We start from the raw sequence: 15,297 nt of genomic DNA, 5'->3' as shown, positions 1-15,297 counted from the left end.
CACGTACTCCTCCAGTCCTCCCACGGTATTGAGGTAAAACCGCGAAACCGCCTACAGGCTTCTCAAAGAATGACTCGCCGTCTTGCTTACACCTTAAGCAAGCGTTTCTATGTCAACAGATGTACTCCGTCATGCGATCCTGACCGTCGACAAGTCTCTCCAACTCCTGATCCCTCGGGCTGCTTTGTCACTTGCACCGACATCCCCTTTGCTTGATTTTGTCAACACGTCGTCTCCATCCGTCTTTTATGCTCTGCTTAACCTCTACGTGTTCAGCTAGAATCACCCTTGACTCCGCCCAGCCTCCTTGATTGTCCGGCACCAATACTCTGCTTGGTCCCGATCATCCCACCGTCGACTGCCAAGTTGCATCCATCACATGCACATTATGAGACAATCAAACACATATCTCCAACTTCAATTCCAGTTAGTCTATAATTAATATACTAAAATAAAATTTTAAATCATATCAATGCTCATGCAAAACCGAAGATCATCAAACCAAATAAATACCAATATCAATCACATCACGAGTAAAATAAGATCTATTTCAACTTGATTTCTCAAAATACATGTACCCGGCCCGTGACTTCACGGGTACCCAACCCGCCGTGCTCATGGGCAAAATCTCTGACCCGTGCTTGCGTCCATTAGGCATGGTACCTATAGTTATCTAAACTCGTGAGTAGAATTGCCATCTCTAGTCACCATACTAATTAATCACGATGCTAATTGTCATGACACTGTACAAAATAGTTTATTTTCAAAAACTATTTCATCGTGAGTCTATTTGTAAAATATGGTTTCAAAAATGATTTTTCTGGAATACGTAGTTGAACGGGAGGTTACGGCATTTGTAGCCACGCTGGCAAGAGGTGATAGTGCCCTCACTTTGACTGTCAATCATCCGTCATTAATAAAATCATGCGTACAGTTAGACAAGGCTAAATTCAGATCAATCTTGACATAGAATATGGCATCGGGTCATGGAGCACTCCACTCCACTTGTCTGATTGCATTGGGTCATGGAGCACTCCACTTGACATAGAAGATGGCATCCGTATTTGCTACTCGGTGCCTGCAGCGGTCACTCATCATCACACCGGGAACGTCTTTGGTTAGGTTAAGTACTTGAGGAGCAGTCGATGGATTGTTATCCGTCGATGCTATTGAAAGTAATAGAGTATAGACAGAGAACTCGGGAATAGAGAATGAAATAGTATTTCTTTGTATTGATTGATGTTAGATTTATAAAACAAGAAAATGTGACGTTAATGAGATATCCCTGCCCAATGGACACGAATAACTGCCAGAGATTTACGAAATTGATCGCAGAGTGATTGGTAACAAATGCATTGTCCGATGGCGCGGGCGTTACCGTTGATTAGCTCATCAGATCAGCGCGCCAAAAGTCCCGAGTCATCAATGTGCATTCTTTGTGTGCCGTCCCTCTCTCTTGATCAGTTCAAGTACTTCTAGGCCATAAGTTACTACAGTGACATGGAGAAGTCAATGTTGGGGCGCGTTTGGTTCTGTTGCCGCGGCTTACCTTACCAGGCTAGGCAAGATTTCGCGCGGTTGGTTTCGTTCCGCGGTGCCTTGTTGCCTGCTTTCACCTTGCCAGCGTGGGAGAGTAAAAATCGCTCTCCGGCGCTGGCAAGGCTCGCCTTGCCGAGCGAGACAAGTCGGCAACGGAACCAAACACGCCATTGGTTTCCGTGTTTGTGTCGTTGTCGTGTTTGTCTTTTGAACCTATAATCATCTTTGGCTAATCCTCCGCCCCTTGTACCAACAAGTTGTGGGAAGAAATTCTAATCAGCATCCTCCATCCCTTGTACAACAAGCTGTGGAAAGAAATTCCAATCACCAAAACTCAGCTCGAAAGGGCTGAATACGAGCATGCATTTGATCATGATGAATACAGATAAGTCAGATAAGGAGCTAGGTGTGACAACGGGGAAAATTTCTGTGAGAAATGGATAACCCCTTGATTTGGGGAAAATTTCCCCTGTCCGTATCCTCGCCCGCTGGGGAGAAAATTCTTTCCTCCCCACCCCCGTACGGGGAATGGGTACCCGACGGGGTCCTGTCCCCGCTATCAATAGAAAAAAAAGGAAGGAGGAGGACTAGGGAGGGGGAGCTCGTCCAGGGGCATGCGAGCAGCGCGGCCAGGGGCAGCGACGCAAGCGCAAGCCACGCAACGCTGCAAAGATCCCCTTCGTTCCTCACTGACCGCCGACCCTGTTTCTTCTCCTCCACCCAGCCACCTCCTCTCCCTTTTCTTCACATGTAGGAAAAACAGGGCCACACAAATCCGTAACACAGGGCCGCCACCGCCACACCTTTTTTCATTGGTGCCACACACTTTCCTCGTTGTTGTCGTCGCTCAGCCGTGCTTGGCCGCCAGATTCAACCTTCTGCCGCCCTCACCTCCTTCTGCGTTGAGGGGCTAGGCCTAACTCACCTGGGCCGCTGCTCAGTCGAGGCCGCCGCCGCTGGTGAACCTTCAACCCCGGCTAGCTTCTTCCTCTCTCTCTCTTTGAATCTCCCTCTCCTCACAATCTCTCTCTCCCTCACACGAAGAGTCGCCGCCGACCTCCACCGCTATCTCTCTGGCCGGCCACTCTCCCTCGGCGCGCCCCTTTGTCGTCGCCTTTTCTCTATGTGTGTCTGCTCTCTCCCTCACTCACTGAGCCGACCTTTGCCAACACGTCCAAGCATCTAGGAACTTAGGTATCAGGGTGAGGCACGTGTGGGCGTGTGGCGGTTGGGGTGAGCCAGTGTGGGAAAGGCTCCAAGTCAGGAGAACAAGACTTTAGGGTTAGGGAAATCACAGATTGGGTTGGGCTGTAAGTTTGGGCTGGGCCGATTAGAGTTAAGTAAATCAACCCATATATTCGAGGCCCTGTGGGGAAACGGGAATGAGGATGGGGAACCATCCCTGCCCCCGCCATACCCGACAAGAGGACTTTTCTCCCATTAAACTCCTCCGCGGGGGAAATTGATCTCATCTCTGTTCACTAATAGAAGAATTTCCCGTCGGGGAACGGGAAACAAGGCCCCGTTGACATGCCTATAGGGAGCTCATCCACCTTTCTTTTTCACTCTTCTTCTTTCCCTCCTCTCTCTTTTTCCTCTTCCTTATCCATAATAAAAATTTGTTAGAGGCTGAAGGATGTTTCATTGGCTATGAAGCGGTAAGGGGCCAGGCCCTGGATCCGCCCCTGCGTTCAACGGCATTGAGAAATCAAAACTCTGTATGACGATCCTAAGTCAGAACATGTGCGGTTGGTCAATTACCGAGTCCTGAACTTTACATCGAGAATGCCGGATTGCATTGACAAGGCTGCATGCCTACATCTAAAACATATGCGTTATTAACACGACGCTCTAACCAACTGAGCTAATAGGCCTATGAGTCTTTTTCAAATAAACGATCCTAAATTTCTTATAGTCCATTTTTTCCCTCAAAAAAAAAAGCTCGCACGGTCCCCCGGTAAAAGGCAAAAATTACCAAAATAGATTATTCTCATTGCAGACTCCATACAGAGATGCACGGTCAAATCACATTACATGATGTATCATCAGAACAGTTTCTGATCAACTTAGTCCACCTAAAAACTGGTACTTAGAATTGTTCGTTCATTAGTCTCTAGGAATTTATCCCCGAATTGCATCCAAAAGGACTGGTCAGGAACTCGAGGACGCATCTCTTCAACTCATGGAATTCTGTTCCAGAAAGAGATGGTTCAACCAGAAATCTGCATACGTTTGTCTCAGAGGCTTCATCGTAGTCTTTCCTCCTCTTCAGTACCAAATGGCCACTGAGCTCCCAGATCGCTGGATTAATTCTCATGTCGAGGAACTCTTGGCTCGCCTTTCCGAGGAGCTGCTTCTCCGCGTAGCACTGGTTGATCGTTTTGGAGCGAGATAAACGTTATTAACCCACTGCTAGAGTATGAAAGAATGAAGACTGTTCAGATTTCAGAACTCATACAGCTGAGGTTGCATTTGCATGGCAGTACCTGTGGTAGGAGGAAAACTCTGTTACCAGATTCAGAGATAAGGACATTGAAAGGCCTATTGCTCTCTTGCAAGAAGATGCAGATTTTGGAAACCACATCTGACAAATCCTCCAGGCCCGTTCCACCTTCAAATGCAAAACCACTTACTGGATACTGCACCAGCTGGAAAATGCTCACGCCATTCCCTAGAGTTGTGAGCTTCTCTGTGGTTGCCCTTTCAACTGGATATTTTATATTCAGATAGTATGCCTGATAAGCGACATGTTAGTACAGGGCTTGCTGAGAGTATTGTTAGGAAAAATATGGACAATTGTTGTATTGCTACTGACAAGTAGATGACATTGATATATTTGAGAGACCTGGAAGTGGAGGTGGTTGATGGTTGCAAAGCCACCCAGACTGTTATAACCAACTCTGAAGAAGGGATTCCTCGCCTCCCTTGCTACATACATGGCCAGTAGGAAGCTCTCTTGATCAATCCTTTGTGGTAAGCAATCTTGGATTCTAGGGGTCAAAAGCACATGGCAATAACCAATTGGACTCACCTGCAACACAGAAAACAACAAGAATAAATCAGGTTTTATTCTATGAGTAAGGTAGAAATAATTGTGAGAGAGGGAGACACACTGACATTGATCAAAATAGTGCTAGGAGAAGCTGAAACAGTACGAGGAGCATCATCGAAGTACTGGGCAGAATCCTTTTTGGTTTCATGGAATCTGAAGATCACCTCCTTTTGGCTAACTTTTGTGAAATTGAACTTCCCACTATCAAATGGCTGGAGGACTTGGTTCATTCCGAATTCAGTCGGTCGCTTCTTTTGATCACGTCCTTCTATTAATGTTGCCACAAATTTGTGTTCTCCAGGTAGCACCTGTCACAGGATTGTACAAAATTAAGATAGAAAAGCAAAGTCACCATAAGATACATGAGCAGTTAATAGGAGAGAATGCAAAAGAAGACCTTAGTCTCGCAGGAACTGATGTCATGGTGAAACAAGCCCCTCGCCTTGCGGTCATCCCACTGCAATAATCATTCATGTTTCTACTTATCCAGCTTCCTTTCACTTCTAAATCATCATCAAAATGATGTGCCTCAGAGATGTCAAAACTACAAACCTCTTTGAAAAGTTTGCACAGAAATGGCGACAAATTTGGACCGTCATCCTCCATACCCAAGGAACAACTCAAGTCAAAACTCCTGCCATCCATTGCTAGTTTTGTTTCAACTGTAAGCAAGTGTCAAAACATGCAGGCATCAGACAATTCCTGCAATATATAAGATTATGTTAACGAAGTTCCAAACAGTTGATTGCTAGAGCTGCATGCATCATAAGGTATATGCTACGAACTAACGTCACTTAAGCATGGAACAAGTGTGCAAAAACAAAAGAGAGATGTAAAGACTAGATGCGTGAAGTAGACAGGTAGTACAGTTCAAAACACCATAATATAATCAAAGCAAGACCACTCTATTCACAGCTTAGCATTTGAGTTAATATCAAGCCAACTCAAAAGCATGCTAATCCCGGACATACAAATCATTTGGCATTTCCCACCACCAGTCTTTCACAACATGTTCAATTGCTGATCCATTGGCATTCTCGGTGAGTAGTCGCAAAGGCCACTTTTCTCCCTGACCAGAAGCGCAGAAAAATCACGTAAACTAAGAGTTGCGAAGCTGGCGTACCGGCGATACGACGCTGCGAGGTTCCGTTCCGGCGAGCACGCGATGCCGCGGGAGCAAGAGCAACCAGCGACGGAGCGAGCGGGGCGAGAAGAGCAGCGACGGACATGGGAAATAACCCAACTTTTCTTGCGAGGAACGCAGGCGGAAATGGCGCCCCAGGAATGGATCTCGCTCAAAGCAGCCTTCCCCCAAACCAGCAGCTGGATTTGATGGTTTTGGAGTGAGATTGCGGTCGTAGAATACGACGAATTTACGTGAATCCCACGTGAAGCTGCAGGAAGAGGAAAAGGGAGGCCGGGAGGAGGAGCACGAGGACGGCCACGACGAGGGGAACGTGTACCGTGCTCTCGGCCTGCGTCATCGGCCGCGGCATGCCGGCAAATCCATGTCGCCGGCGGCGGCGCACATGAGGGACTGATTTGCAAAAGGTTGGATCGCGATTAATAGTCGCGATCCAAATTAGGGGGTTTTAAGAAAACATTCGGATCGCGATCGAATATAGGGGGCTTTATGAAAAAAGTTTAGGGGTTTCTACAGATAATAGGATCGCGAAGAATAATCGCGATCCAAATGAGAATTCTTCGCGATCCAAATGACTGGCGGCCCTGAGTCGCCGCATCCGAGGAGGAGAGGTACAGCGAAGATCGAGTGAGATCCACAAGGAACAGAAGCGACGCTGCGGGAGCAACCAGTGACGGAGCGAGCGTGACGAGAAAAGCAGCGATGAGCATGGACAAGAACACACCTTTTCCTTGCAGAGAACGCAGGCGGCAATGGCACCCCAAGGATTGGATTTCACTCAAAGAAAAGCCTTCCCCGAACCAGCAGCTGGATTTGGTGGTTTTGGTGCGGCAAAGACGACGAACTCACGTGAATCCACGTGGAGAAGCTTCAGGACGAGGACGAACTGCAACTCTGCAAAGGCAAGGCTGGGGAGACGAAGCTGCCAGCCGGGCCGGGCCGGGCCGTTCGTCATTAATGGACCATGTGAGGCTTCCGCGTAGGCCCATCATGAGAGCTTCTGTGGACCCCGTCCACCGGTGTAGGTTAGTCCCGTGACTCTGACAAGTGGGATCCCTGTTAAGTTGGGTCCACGTGCGGTCCATCGCGGTGTTCCGCAAGCGCCGGCCAGTCGGAATTTAGGGTGGGAGCCGGGACTTTAGGGTGCGGAGCGGAGCGGAGCAGAGACAAAACCCCCTAGCCCGGCAAAAACCCTAAACCCTAGTCCCCTTCTCCGCCTCCGCCTTTCTCTACGCGGCTTCCAGCGGTTGGGGACGGAGCCGCCGCCATGGCAACTCTCCTGAGGCGGGCCTCGCTGCGGCGCGCCATCGCTGCCGCCGCCGCCTCTTGTTCGAACCCTGAGGTCCAACTCTCGAACTCTCTATTGTATCTAAGCGGTCGCGTGTTTTCTTTGGGGGTGGGATTGCGGTTCCCAATGAAGTGCTCCGAGTGTTTAGTTTGGTACTGATTCCACTTTCCCGATTGGGAGTGAGAACCCTAGTTTGGTCTCGAGGATTGATCGTTTGTGTGTGAAATCGCGGCCTTTTGATTGTGTCCACTTCAATCTTAATTTCAGACCGCGCAAACCCGTTAGTTCCGTGTCGACTTACTTTACCTGCTATCGTTGATTGTTCGTTAATCACTTCCTTAAGGAGAGCCATTACTGTACCGTTCCCTGCTTTATTGAGCGCCCAAATATTACCTTTTTTGTAGGAAATTACCATTGCTCTTACTGCGTGATAAATTTGTTGTCCTACTGTGTGATACTGATACGAAATCATAAGCACTCCCTATTGCTATTAACCTTAGATCCTGTGACAGCATGTTTAAAGCATCGTATGCTTTAGATTACATTCCACTGCCTGTCCTGAGGTTATAATACAGTCCCACACCGTCTTAATCCTGGCCAGTGATAACCCACTTGCCTGGCTGAATAGTTGTTTGTAGTATGCATTATGGCACTAGAATGCGAAATTAATACTAACACTGGACGAAATGTGAGGCATGCACTGGAATTCAGAAAGACTCTTCCTAGTGAGCTAGAAAAGGATGCTAATTTAGGATGGAACAACTTTATATGAAAATATGCGGTGATATGCTATTTTGCTGATGTTTTAACATTTGTGCAGAGCTATAGGCAAGGGATCTGCGGCTCTACTTTTCATTGCCAAAAGTTCTCATCTAAAGGTTATAGACAATTTTTCTTATGCTTTCTGCACATGGTTTAGACAATTTTTCTTATGCTTTCTGCACATGGTTTTATCATACATACAGAATATTGAAATATGTGTCTTGGCCATATCTACATGGTTTTGTTGCCTTATTGTTACCTGCAACACAATATGATTATATTATAACGAAAATTAAACTTCATGATTTCTTTGTTTGCTTCCATTATTCTGCTTTGCTGCTACCCACTGGATCAGTTACTGATTGTTCTATGATTGCCTGTGTAGCCAAAAAGAAGACAAAGTCAAGTGGAACTGACTCTGGTGAGGAGAATATGTCAAAGAAAGACTTGGCTTTACACCAGGCTATTGATCAAATAACATCTGCATTTGGGAAGGGGGCAATAATGTGGCTTGGCCGTTCGCAAGGCCATAGAGAAGTACCTGTTGTATCTACTGGATCTTTCGCTTTGGATATGGCTCTGGGAACTGGTGGGCTTCCAAAGGTATGTATTCTCAGATCAATGATTTAAGTAGAGTTTCTTTTCTGTTGATCATCGCATGGTATTATTTGCAAATTGGAAAAGTCAAGCAGTCCAGTAGTTTCTGATGTTCTTTTGTGTTGATGTATTTTATTTTGTAAAGTTTCATGCCATTATCTTTTGTAGGGACGTGTCATAGAGATCTATGGCCCAGAGGCTTCAGGCAAGACAACTCTTGCTCTACATGTTATTGCAGAAGCACAAAAGAATGGCGGTAAACTCAGAACTTTCTGCCTAGCCTCTCTTGAAATAGTATGATTTTCTTGCTCTAGCAACTGGATAGTTACTGGCACATATGACAGTAGAGAAAAAGTTGAGGAAAGTAGCTTGAAAACTAGGAAAACCAAAATTACGAAGTACAAGATGTTGTAGCATGTACCTGATGTCATGATATTATTCAGTCAGCTGCTTTTCTGTATAGCATGTACCAATAAGGGCTGTGCTAATGCTTATACTATGGAAAATGGGCCTTCTTCTCCCTCCCTCCCCTCTCTCCCTCATTCAGGAGGGGAGAACCCCTACTGTAGCAATTTTTAATTAAAAACAGTTTCTCCGGGGTGTGCATACATGCATGGACTCTGCAGAATCAGGAATCTGGAACTTTTTTAAGTGGTCATGTTAATTTTGTCATGAACATATTTCTGAAGGTAAAGGGGCAATTTCATTCTCAGTTGTAGATTTTCCTTTAAAAATGTCACTAGCCTGCCTATTGAACAAAAGCTTTTTGAAAAATGTGTTGGAAGTTGTAATACCTGGAATACAAAGAAAAGCTGTCCTTATCTTTAGCATAGTTGTTACGGCTGCGTGGCGAGGCACGGCGACCCACCACCTTCACAACTTTATAGCGCCATGGCGCGCGGCGTGGCGACGCCATACACACATTAGCGTGGCGAACACACATCATAGTATATGATAGTACGAAATTATATTAGCAAATGACAATGCAAATGTAGCTCAAAAGTAATAGTCTAGGATTTTAGTAAATCGAAATAGCAACATAATAGCTGATTTGCTTTTTTTTCAGTGAGTTTTTCAGTGAACAATTGACCATCTTACATGTGGGACCCATAGTCCATGCACTCAAATCCTCAGCATAGCAAGCACGACACAACACCACAGCTTCATTCTTATTCTCTCTCTCTCTCTCTCTCTCTCTCTCTCTCTCTCTCGCTTGACGTGGGCGGCGGAAGGCGGGCGCGAAGCTCAGCGGGTGGGCGTGGAGCTCGGGCGGGTGGATCTGAGCACGACAGCGCCACGACGGACGGATCTGAGCATGTGCGGCGGTGCAGTGAGCAGATCTGAGCTCGGGCGGCGTACGCCATACACGTCGGTGCATTTCACCGCCAAGCCGCTATATTGTCGATATGGCGACGATATAGCGACACCATGACAACTATGATCTTTAGAGTATGAAATATGAAGAGGAGTCAACCATGGGCGTCAGCTTTCTCTAATCCTAAGATAATTTGTCTACTAAGCCCTATCATTTTTTCCCTTTTAGGTAGTTTAAATCTTAGTTTTAAGTGCCTTAGCTATTATCTTGATTTAAGTGCACCAGAATTTCTATGCTTTAGCTACTATCTTGATGTTTTCAACTTCAATTAAAATATCCTTAATGGGTTCTTTTTTTGCCTAGGTTATTGTGCCTTTGTAGATGCAGAACATGCTTTGGATCCAGCTCTCGCGGAGTCAATTGGTGTCGACACTAACAATTTACTTCTTTCTCAGCCAGACTGTGCTGAGCAGGCACTTAGTCTTGTTGACACACTGATTCGAAGTGGATCTGTTGATGTTGTTGTTGTAGACAGTGTAAGACCTAGCTCCACCTAGTTCCCTTCCCAGTCTGATTTTCTCTTTTTGAGCAGAGCTCTCTATTTGTGCAGTAGTGCAGTTCCTTTCAAGTTTTGAAGAACATTTCCCAATTAGCTGTTCAAGCATGCTGCTCAATCTTAACAACTTAAAGGCTCCCTTTATTTCAGAAGCTAGCTACACAGTTCATCTTATTCTATGATGCAGGTAGCTGCTCTTGTTCCAAAAACTGAGCTTGATGGGGAGATGGGTGATTCACATGTTGCTCTTCAGGCTAGATTGATGAGCCAAGCTCTTCGCAAGCTGAGCCACTCCCTTTCACTTTCTCAGACAATTTTGTTATTTATTAATCAGGTATTAATTATACTCCGTTCTCTTAGAGTTAGTTGGAGTAATTTATTTAGCTGTGGTTTCATTATGTGTCTCATTGGTGAAGTGAAGCAGCAGATAAAAAAGTCCTAAGATGTTCACTATATTCAACTTTAATTATGGGTACAATTCTGCATTTTTACCACAAACTTCCAGAATTACATGCTGCTAAAGCTAAAAAGGAATGTCATACTGAAGATGAGGAAACATTGACCTACATTTCTGTCCACTTTTTTCTAGCAATACAGCTGATTGTTCCTGTTCTTCCAACATGAGCAATTTACATGTGCAGTCTCTGCATTTTTACATGCAATTCATAAAATCCATTTTTTAATAGAATTATATCCTTTTTATCTCACCAAAAAACTCTATTTTGTGCCACCTTAGTCTATTCATCTCCATCTATGTTTTCTTTTCATAACCTGTATCCTTTGACATATTGTAGATCAGGGCTAAGGTAAGCACATTTGGATTTGGGGGACCAACCGAGGTCACTTCTGGTGGCAACGCCCTGAAGTTTTATGCTTCTGTTCGCTTGAACATCAAGCGTATTGGTTTGGTAAAGAAAGGCGAAGAGGTATTGAGCTAAGTTGTATTAACATTACCTTATTTATAGTATTAGCCAATACTTGACATGTGGAAGTCAGTACATAAATGGTCATATCTGTGTGAGACCTATTTAACCGAACCACTACTAACACATGGAATAGGCTACTTATAGACTCTCAAGCATATATATTAGCAATTTTGTTACTTAATGGATCAAAATAACCGACTCTACATAATAGCTTTTACATATAGTAAGAATTGGTGCTCCTTGAACCAGTATACATTTAATTTATGTAACTTTTGGATGATGATTGCCTCTTTTTGCAGACTATAGGTAGTCAGGTCTCTGTGAAGATTGTGAAAAACAAGCATGCCCCACCGTTCAGGACTGCACAGTTTGACCTTGAATTTGGAAAGGGGATATGCCGCAGTTCCGAGCTGCTTGAACTCGGATTAAAGTACAAGCTTGTTAAAAAGACTAGTGGCGCGATGTATTATTTCAATGATGTGGGTTTTCGTGGTAAAGATGCTCTTAAATCTTACCTTACTAAAAATGAGAGTGTCGCAAAAGATCTGGAGACGGCTTTAAGGCAATTGATGGAAACTGAAGCACCTAAAGAGCAGGAGGCAGAAGGCGATTCCCCGAATGATCTGCCTGAAGAGATTGTCGCACCTGAAACATCATCAGAAGAGGAACTGGCAGCTGTAATAGAAGCTTAACCAGTGATCTTTTGATCGACTGGGAACAGACCTTCTGGAGCAATTGTTCCGCAAAAACCAATATTTTGGGTCATGAAGTCAATGGTTCGGATGGACATGCAGTGCTGTGATGAATAGCCTTCAGTTATTACTGTGTTCATACAGTATAGTGTAACCTGAAGAGGATTCGCATGTGTGATACTCCATGCTGAGCGTTGGTAGGAACTGAGGAAGGAAGCCCTGGGGGTGAGGTACTGTGGCTATTTAAACATTCGTAAGCATCAGTAACATGTATTCGTGTATATATGCTGCATATCTTAAAGCGGCATCACTTTCTGTGCTTGCCTGGTTTGCATTGAGTAGCTAATGATGGTTCGGGGAACTCAGCCTGATACAACTTGAGGCCTGTGGCTGGAAGGCTGGATGTAAAACAGGGATCTCTTCTGACCTGGGCTGATTCTTGTTAGTTGCTCTGGTCCATTGACAAGCTTGTCATTGGAGTGTCCATTTATTTCCTCCCTTTTCTGTGAGGGTCTCTTTACAGGCATTTTTTCATGGACGAATGGTAGCCATGGCTTCTTCATCCAACAAAAGGAAAGTGGCGTCCTTCCAGGTACCAGTTGATGCATGAAATGATCTCGTGGCAGCTGTGCTTTTTGTTCGTTGTCGCGTAAAAGGGTTTAGGTGATTAGGTACCTCATCGCCTTTTCCATTTTATCCAATCCAAGACCAAAAGATAAGGTACTACACGGGACGGTTATTAATCTTTCGGTGATTAGTGTCAACGAACAAGTATAGGATAGCTAGATTAGCTCTGCTCCTTTCATTTTGTAACCGGCCAGCCACCTCTCCACATCTCCTTCTTTGTAGGATCTGTATGTACTCATACGTGGCTGGCCAGAGCTCTCGCTCCTGTATTTGTAACCCCATCGAGTGCAATCAAGCTGCGGTCATTCTTCCCAAATTACTTTCTTACATGGTATCAGTCGACCATTGATCCTCTTTCTCACCTTCCGTTGCTCACCGGACATGGCGAGTCCCACTGGCTCTATCTCCTCTGCTGGAACTAACCCATTCGCTGCGGGCGCCGAACCTGCTCCTCCTCCAGCCTCCACACTTGTCCTCCTCAACATCCACAGCCATGTCCCTGTCACCCTCGCCACCGACGACGGCAATTTCCGTCAGTGGCGCTCCTTCTTCGACCTCACATTCAAGAAGTTCGGGCTGCTGAATCACATCGACGGCACGGTGGACGCCGCCGCCATGACTGCTGATCCTGAGTGGCTGCAGATTGATGCCTGCATCGTGTCGTGGCTCTATTCCACGGTGTCCAAGGACATCTGGAGTGATGTCTTCAAACCGCGCAACACTGCCTATGCCGCGTGGTCCGCCATCACCGGCCAATTCTTGGACAACAGCCTTCAGCGCGCAGTCTATGCCCAGCAAGAGTTCCATAGCCTCTTCCAGGGCGACATGTCCATCGGCGAGTACTGCGGCCGCCTCAAGCGACTCGCCGACACGCTCTACGACTGCGGCGCCGCCGTCTCCGACCCGGCTCTCGTTATCAACACATTGCGCGGGCTGAACAACAAGTTCAGTCAAGCGATTGCCGTGCTCTCCACCATGAAGCCGCCGCCGACGTTCCTATACACCAAGTCCTACTTACTGCAGGAGGAGAACCGCATCAAGCACTCCCTCCAGATGGAGGCTCAGACGGCCCTCCTCGCTGCCCGGGACACCACCTCGACCGTCGCTGTCACCAAGTCTGCCCCGGCTCCACCATCGCACTCGCCTGCGCCTGCTGGTGGTGGTGGTGACCGCCGCAAGAAGCGCAAGGCTGACAACCGCAACCGCCAGATCGCGCCTCCTGCGTCCACCTCCGGCACCAGCGGTCCCCATCCTCCGCAGTGGGCGTCGTCGTCGTACAACCCATGGCAGGGGGTGGTCCAGGCGTGGCCACTCAACGCCTGGCGCCCGGGCGTCCTCGCGCCTCGCCCAGGTGTCACTCCTCCGTCCGCCATGACGGCTCTCGCCGCGCCCACACCGCAGCCAGACCCAGGCACCATACCGCCAGGGCTCTACACGGCGCTCAATGGGATGTCTCTGAACACTACCAATGGCGGCAGCAGTGACTGGTTCCTCGATACCGGCGCAACCTCGCACATGGCGTCGCACCCTGGTATCCTTTCTTCCCACACACCGTCCTCTGTTCCTCATCACATTGTTGTCGGCAACGGCAGCCACCTGACGGCGTCGTGCACTGGCACCTCCATCATTCCAACTGTTTCTTCCTCATTGCGCCTCAACAATGTTTTGATTGCTCCTCAATTGGTGAAGAACCTTATCTCTGTGCGTGCACTAACTCGTGACAACTCTGTGTCTGTTGAATTTGATCCCTGGGGCTTCACCATCAAGGATCTGCGCACCAGGATGGCTATCCTCCGATGTGACTCGTCTGGAGAACTCTACCCCCTGCGCGGTTCTCAGGGCACGTCCTCTTCGGCATCAGCACAGGCGCTCCTTTCTTCGACAGCTGCTGATCTCTGGCACGCCCGACTTGGTCACCCTGGCCGGAACGCGCTTCAGCACCTGTCTCGCTCCATTGGTTTCACCTGTTCCAAGTCCAGTCCACACACTTGTCATGCCTGTCGAATTGGTAAGCACGTGCGGCTGCCATTCCATGAGTCCAAAAATGTTTCTGCTTTCCCTTTCCAACTTTTACATTGCGATGTATGGACTTCGCCCATAATAAGTAACTCAGGCTACAAGTTCTACCTTGTAATCCTTGATGATTTTTCTCATTTTGTGTGGACCTTTCCATTGCGACATAAATCTGACGTTCTCCCCACTATCATGTCCTTCCATGCCTTTATCAACACTCAGTTTCAATGTCAGATTATGTGTGTCCAAACTGACAATGGCAGGGAATTCGATAATTCTGCTTCTCGTGCGTTCTATGCCAAACACGGCATTGTGCTACGGCTGACATGTCCATATACGTCCCAGCAGAACGGGCGTGCCGAACGGGCTCTTCGTACTATCAATGACGGCGTCCGAGCCCTCCTGTTCCAGGCTGCCCTACCTCCCGTGTTCTGGCCTGACGCTCTTGCGGCATCCACATACTTGCTCAACCGGCGACCTTGTCGACCTCGCGGCAATGTCACGCCCTATGCCCTTCTCTTTGGTGCCCCACCTGATTACTCTCATCTGTGCATCTTCGGCTGTCTCTGCTATCCTAACACTGAAGCCACCGCCCCACATAAGCTAGCGCCACGCTCTGCTCGTTGTGTTTTCCTGGGCTATCCTATTGATCAACGTGGCTACAAGTGCTACAATCCAGAAACCAAACGTGTTATCATATCGCGTCATGTCTACTTCGACGAAACATGTTTTCCGTTTGCGCAGATTTCTGAGCCAGGCTCAGCAGCACCCCAGCGACCACTCTGC

The 15,297-nt window shown here is 47.1% G+C and overlaps 2 protein-coding genes across 7 annotated transcripts; one reads left to right on the top strand and one right to left on the bottom strand.

Annotated features, from left to right (window-relative positions):
- Positions 1–3,498: 3,498 nt before the first annotated feature.
- LOC133926747 (GDP-L-galactose phosphorylase 1-like) lies at positions 3,499–6,643 on the bottom strand. 6 transcript variants are annotated; one of them, XM_062372819.1, is made up of 8 exons: positions 6,055–6,294; positions 5,715–5,914; positions 5,144–5,253; positions 4,989–5,048; positions 4,657–4,899; positions 4,385–4,570; positions 4,026–4,274; positions 3,499–3,907 (listed from the first exon to the last, which is right to left on the bottom strand). In XM_062372819.1, exons 2-8 carry the CDS (start codon positions 5,818–5,820, stop codon positions 3,653–3,655), a joined length of 1,209 nt encoding a protein of 402 aa, XP_062228803.1. In that variant the 5' UTR covers positions 5,821–5,914; positions 6,055–6,294; the 3' UTR covers positions 3,499–3,652. The 6 variants fall into 6 exon arrangements, with proteins under 6 accessions (XP_062228803.1, XP_062228795.1, XP_062228817.1 ...); XM_062372811.1 differs by having other exon boundaries at positions 5,715–6,294; XM_062372833.1 differs by lacking the exons at positions 5,715–5,914; positions 6,055–6,294 and adding an exon at positions 6,460–6,643 and having other exon boundaries at positions 3,500–3,907; positions 5,144–5,293.
- Positions 6,644–6,847: 204 nt separating this feature from the next.
- On the top strand, positions 6,848–12,189 carry LOC133926738 (DNA repair protein recA homolog 3, mitochondrial-like). The gene is made up of 8 exons (XM_062372798.1): positions 6,848–7,077; positions 7,844–7,901; positions 8,171–8,388; positions 8,551–8,638; positions 10,061–10,233; positions 10,441–10,587; positions 11,048–11,179; positions 11,479–12,189. The coding sequence occupies exons 1-8, from the start codon at positions 7,003–7,005 to the stop codon at positions 11,869–11,871; spliced, it is 1,284 nt and encodes a 427-aa protein (XP_062228782.1). The 5' UTR covers positions 6,848–7,002; the 3' UTR covers positions 11,872–12,189.
- Positions 12,190–15,297: the final 3,108 nt, after the last annotated feature.

This window comes from Phragmites australis, chromosome 1 (assembly GCF_958298935.1).
Source record: "Phragmites australis chromosome 1, lpPhrAust1.1, whole genome shotgun sequence".
In the NCBI taxonomy this organism is placed as follows: domain Eukaryota; kingdom Viridiplantae; phylum Streptophyta; class Magnoliopsida; order Poales; family Poaceae; genus Phragmites; species Phragmites australis.
The sequence above is the reverse complement of the archived record's forward strand: the minus strand, read 5'-3'. Positions and strand labels throughout refer to the sequence as shown.

Bases quoted from the DNA above. Each gene is read 5' to 3' on its own strand.
- LOC133926747 (XM_062372811.1), bottom strand. From the start codon at position 5,820: ATGTCCGTCGCTGCTCTTCTCGCCCCGCTCGCTCCGTCGCTGGTTGCT. The intron at 5,254-5,714 runs GTACGCCAGCTT...ACTTGCTTACAG, and splicing joins CTCGCAGCGTCGTATCGCCG to TTGAAACAAAACTAGCAATG. The intron at 4,571-4,656 runs GTCAGTGTGTCT...TCTGTGTTGCAG, and splicing joins CTAGCACTATTTTGATCAAT to GTGAGTCCAATTGGTTATTG.
- LOC133926738 (XM_062372798.1), top strand. From the start codon at position 7,003: ATGGCAACTCTCCTGAGGCGGGCCTCGCTGCGGCGCGCCATCGCTGCC. The intron at 8,389-8,550 runs GTATGTATTCTC...TATCTTTTGTAG, and splicing joins GAACTGGTGGGCTTCCAAAG to GGACGTGTCATAGAGATCTA. The intron at 11,180-11,478 runs GTATTGAGCTAA...CTCTTTTTGCAG, and splicing joins TGGTAAAGAAAGGCGAAGAG to ACTATAGGTAGTCAGGTCTC.